This window comes from Gymnoscopelus braueri, assembly GCF_963280865.1.
Source record: "Gymnoscopelus braueri genome assembly, chromosome: 6".
NCBI classification, from domain to species: Eukaryota; Metazoa; Chordata; class Actinopteri; order Myctophiformes; family Myctophidae; genus Gymnoscopelus; species Gymnoscopelus braueri.
The window spans coordinates 52,810,680-52,816,679 of record NC_137607.1 but is presented as its reverse complement, the minus strand read 5'-3'; the positions used below and the strand labels follow the sequence as shown (position 1 = coordinate 52,816,679).

Below are 6,000 nucleotides of genomic sequence, written 5' to 3'. Positions count from 1 at the left end.
CTAAAACTCCCGTTTCCATCATGTTAAATCCTACAGTTTAGGCCTCATGTGCAAAGGACAGGGGCAACTCTCAAGATGCAGTTATAAACAAATGCCTGCGGGTGGCGCTCCAGAGCAGCGAATATTTGCTCTCTCACGCTTTATTCTGGCACGATCAACCCCCTCCTCTGCTCCTGTACAGCGTGTGTGCAGGGTTGCCATGTCCGCTTATTATAAGCAAAACATTGGTTAGTTGTGGGTTGCTATTTTTTTGGGCTTGTTTCTAAAGTGTAGTTGCTTATTTTGGGCTTGTTTCCTAAAGTTGTTTAAATCAGTCGGTCTCAAACATTTTCTTCATGTCAAGGACCCCCCAAATGACTATGTATTTGTCTGCAGACCCCCCATATTTTATGCCAGGGACCCCCATACAATATTTGAGTTGTTAAAATGTTTAAAAAAATATTCCACATTTTTCCCATTTTCTTCAAGAGTTTAAAAAAAAATAGCAGATCTACAAGCACAGCGCAATGCCATGAATTGTGAACTTGTAGATCTGCTATTTTCAAATAGCCGATGGTTTAAAGTGATCATGTGGATCGCCTCTTTTGGGGCTTGTTTTTACAGACCCGAGACCCCGGTTGCTCGTTTCTCTCGTGAAACCTGGCAACCCTGCGTGTGTGTGTGTTGTGTGTGTGTCGGGATAGAAAGAAATTCAGCCTGGTTTCCAGCTGAGTGCTTGCTCTCTCACGGCACTACAGTGTGTGTATGTGTGTGTGGTGTGGTGTGTGTGTTGTCATTATTATCCACTCTGCTCTCAGCTCAGAATGGCCAGATTCACTCAGACTGAAACAAGAAGGCAGCAGCAGCATCCACACACTCACTCCAACCTGGTTTTCACCGGACCGGGGGTCCAGCAGCAGCAGCCACCGACCCACCAACAACAGCATCAGCCACTACTCCTGATCCCACCTTATCATCAGCACCACCAGTACCCTCAGATCACATTCCCCAAGCCCATGAACGGGTCAGAATCCATTTCCATTCATCCGGAGAGCGGCGGCAACAACATGAAAGACCAGGATGCCATTAAGCTGTTTATTGGGCAGATACCGCGGAACCTGGAGGAGAAGGACCTGAAGCCCCTGTTCGAACAGTTCGGGAAGATCCACGAACTGACAGTGCTGAAGGACCGATACACCGGCATGCACAAAGGTAACGTGCGTGTGTGAGTGTGTCCCCCCCCCTTCCTTCGCACTGCTGGCTGCGATCAGGCCCCATGCATGCCTAATAATCGCCTATAATTAGCTGTTTATACGAAAAATATACTGTCTAAATATAGCCTCGGATCAAGACTATCGTAGATGTATTTGATCGACTTTGAAAATGTTATATTAAAAAAATGTCCAAATCGATAAAATACACCTACGATAGTCTTGATCCAAGGCTATAGTCTAAATAGTGAGTCTCGAAGTGTGTTTGTTTTGTTTATTTCCCCCAAAGCCCTGTGTGCCACGTTTTCTTTATTTGTATGCTTAATTGGCGTAACATATCCTTTTAATATTTTTCAGACATGGAGTCATTTTAAGCGATTCAGAATTGTGCTTCCATGTTTTCGTAGTAGCCCCAATAACGTGCGTAGTGGAGTGGTCCATATAAGAACGCTTTTGTTTTTGCAAACGCACATCCAAAGACAAGTTTCCTTGGCGTTTCACGACACGAGAGAGCTTATAGTATTTCTAAAATAATAATAATATCGGTAGAGCCTATACCTCTATAGCAGCCTATATTTCGATATTCCATAGAATGTTTAGTTATTTTGGTTTACTAATTTGTTTACAGTGGTAGGTATAGGGCAAAAATACGCGTCCGATCGCAATTCAACAATATCGATAACGGTGAATGCGATTCGAATCGCATTTGCCGTGATCGATATCGTTGAATTGCACAATTGAATGCTCTTTTCTTTGCCGCTCTCAGAGGAAGTGGGGCAGATCAGAGGCGCTCGGAAAGGATGCATTTTTAAAGCTCCATCCATCCCCTCACTCGCCACTGAGTCCCATCTTTTGCGGAGAGAGGGGCGGCATCATTTATTCATCCTTATGCTTTCTTTAACATCAAGCGTGTGTGTGTGGATGGGGAAAGGGCTGCTTGCAAACCAGAGACAACAGAAATCAATGCCAGATAAAGCCACAGCCTACCACAATGTCTCAAAAATAGGGACGCGAAAACTGTCACAAGATGACGGACACGGACGTCGCCACGACGACGCCAGCAGTGATGCTGCATGCGCCGCTAAAATGGAAGGCTCGTGGGAGGAGAGGGATACAAATCTCAGTGGGCTTATATAAGTTTTCCCGTGATATAGAAGCCCACTGAGATTTGTTAAGTGTTCCATAAGTTGCTATTTCAGAATACCCCCGTGTAGTGTAGTCTACATCCCAGGTGATACTGATGACGTAACATCGCTTTACAATTCGAGGTCCCCCTATAATAGTCAGTCAGTCAATGTAAAGATAATCCTCATCACCACCACCATCAAAATCATGGCAATAGCACCAACACTATATTAGATCAACATTCAGCTGCTTACATTATTCAAATACCTTTTTACCTCCCCATATCTTGGCCATGCAGTGTCTCACAACATTTGATCAGCTTGTGTTTGCAAACCCACATGCAGGGGGGGGGGGGCCCGCCTACTCAACTTTGGATAGCCTAAAGACCATGACCCCCCCATGATAATCCTATACAGCTACATTTTAAAGCTATGGTAAGACACACAGAAGAGGCAAGCGCTCAAAGGCTTTCACAGTCATGATGGAGACGAAAATCATCTGCCTCATTAGCATAATTTAGCAGTAAATATAGACACATTAGATCACTATTGCTTACTGTAACATACATAGATTCGAATAGGAGCACAATTCTAACTAAAACCTCTTTTAATATACCGTATTTATGCGTTAAAAGGTAATAATGTAATTATATTGTTTTCAGTTATAAGACTGCCCCATAAGAAGGTGCAAAATGCAAATGACAAACATAGTCTTTAAGGCAATTTAAAATCCTTTCCTCCTCTCAACCATAGGGCTATAGGCCTATTCCTAATGTTCGTTTATTTTATTATTTATTTTTATGTCACTCTCCTGCTGCCGGTGGACGTCGATGTGTGGTGGCAGCTACAGTATATAAGATAAGAGTTTTATTGGATTGACATTTAGAGAGGAAAAATGACAATCAGTGACAGTCATGTAAATGCCACTTGTGACATTGTGATATTATCACAGTATCATGTCTTGGGTGACATATAGGCTCACTCTCCTAATGTAATCTCCTATTACAAAGGTTGTCCACAACACATATGAAGTGTGTTTCTGTTGTTGACGAGGGATCAAAAAATTGATTTCAATTCATCCTTTTGTTGACCATTAGTATGCAAAGACGTCCCATGATGGATGCACAGATTTATTAGCTCGAGCACAATATTAATCATAAAAACTAATAACATATTGAGCCTTCAAGGGAGATGTTGACTAATTAAACCGGAGTGATCTCTGTTAAGCTCGAAAACCTTTCTGTATATGATTCATAACTCTGTAAACCTACCATACTTAGATCTTTGCTAACGTTACCTAGTAATCTATTTGCTCCCGTTTGCAAAATATCTCTCTGATACCTTTTGGTTAACAAGAGAATGATGTATATTGAACACTCACTGACAAATATATTACATTAGACTACACTACTACTGTGTATTGCATAGATATTTCATGAAACCATGTGTTTATTCTGGTCAAATCCAATGCCATTGAATCGAGAGTTTTTCTTTATTGAAAATACATAGAAAAACATTCCTCAGCAGTGGCCTATTCATCTGAAATGACTGTGTGCGTGTATGTGTGTCTGTCTGCATGCGTCAGTGCCCTATGTGTTGTAAAATATTATTGCTCTGCATTGCATAATCATTGCAGTAGTTACGGTTCGACTGATCGTTGTGTGAGAACGCTGAAATCAGAGCCCCGAACATTACATTGTGAAATCCTCGGTGTAATTTAACAACGAGAGTGTACAAATGTAACCAAATGGACCTGTAAAAGGTTCTATTTGGTCACATTTGTACACTCTCTGAGTTACAAATGGATAAATGAACACTGACGATTATACTGTGGGGCACTTGGAGGCATTATTTTAGAGAGAGAGAGAGACTGGGACTGTAGATGGATGTTGTCTGTATGTTTATTCTGTAACTGACATATTTCTATGTGAGTCAAATGGCATGACTCGGTCAGGACAGGAAATATGATATATCAAATGATTTAGTAGTATATTGATTTGTAAGCATGGATTGTGTTTCACATTAGTTACCTCTCTATATTACTTATGGTATAATAATAATAATAATAATAATAATAATAATAATCCTCATCAAAATCATTATGCATTTTTCCACAGTGTGATTGTTTTCTCTTGAACTACAATTAACATGCGTCATAACGTTATGTTAAGAAAACCTTTTAATATGATACGTTTGTTTTTTAACCCATTAAGACCCCCAGGAAAGCAAAGATTTGAGTTTCAAATGTTTGCTTGAAAATATATATATATATATATATATATATATTCAAAGATTTGCAGAAATTTTCAAGATTAAAAAAAACATAGCAGATCTACAAGCTCATAGCGCGGCACTCGGTGCCGCGCTATGAGCTTGTATATCTGCTATTTTTCAATAGCCAAAGAAATCTAAAATGACACAGACGTGTTCCCGGTCTTAAAGGGTTCACATGACCCCTTTTAAGCATCTTGTAGTTACTTTGAATTATATAAAGTATAATGTCACTTCAAATAATCTAAGAGATTAGGTTATCTTTTCTAAACACAAATAGATGTGATTACTTATGATAAACATCCCTCCCGGGTTGTTATTCTTATGTTATCCTTCACATGTGAAACTGAATTAGTCTTATTTGTACATTTCAAACTAGTTTAGAAAATCAGTTCAATGATTTATCTTAGAATATAATCATCCCAGACAAACAATTAACAGCAGTCAAACTAGAAGATGTCTGTAGTTTTTGATTCTTTTATTTGGATATTTTACTGTCAATTCCCTTATTAAGCTAAATGGATTATAGACATGGCCCTACTGGATTTATAATTTGGAATATCAGCCATGGAGATGCACAGTCAGCCCCACACACACACACACACACACACACACACACACACACACACACACACACACACACACACACACACACACACACACACACACACACACACACACACACACACACACAGAGGCAGGCATGTGTGCGCGCACACACACATAAGCCTTATGGGTAATTAGACCCAAGTACTGTTGTTCTGTCATTTGATTTTTTGATTTCCATTTCACAGTCTTTCAGTTGTTATGTTTTGTGTTTGTTTATTCTTTACTCTTTTCCTTATACAACTGATCCCACCCCCCGCCCCCCTCCCCCCACCCCCGGGTAATCCATGAGGGAAAACATGGAATTAGTTTGTAAAGCGTGATAATAATGCGTGGCCATAATAACTTGACTCAAGAGGATTAGCAAAATGTGCATTGTCTGAAGCAGCAGTCTCCTGGGTGATCAGCTGGTTGCCTCCCTAAACAGTGGCTGCCTCCGCCAATTAAAAATGCAGTCTAGTCTTCCTCTTCAAATGATTAATTCTGCCCACGCCGTCGATGGCCTGCCAATTATTGTCGCCCAATTGGTATTAATAGGTGGAGGATTTCCTGATGTTGAATTTATCACTGGCTGTGAAAACCTCTCCCTTTTGCTTCTAATTAGCTTCCACTGACAGCACACGTGCAGAATTCACAGTGCGCGTACACACACACACACACACACACACACACACACACACACGCATGTACACGCATGTATGAGCACACGCATGTGCACGTGCTCGCACATATACATACACATGACCGAGGCTTGGCGTTCTGTAAATGGTATTTTCTTCATTGTACAAAAGGCTGTTTGAAGGTTATTT

General features: G+C 40.6%; 1 protein-coding gene across 1 annotated transcript in view; it reads left to right on the top strand.

Annotated features, from left to right (window-relative positions):
- Nucleotides 1-803: 803 nt before the first annotated feature.
- The window catches only part of celf5a (cugbp, Elav-like family member 5a), a gene marked incomplete at both ends in the record, with an annotated part of 372,721 nt that continues 367,524 nt past the window's right edge, over nt 804-6,000 (top strand). The window contains one exon of the mRNA XM_080431230.1: nt 804-1,191. Coding sequence (XP_080287356.1) covers nt 804-1,191 — 388 coding nt within the window. The remainder of the gene's footprint in view (nt 1,192-6,000) is intronic.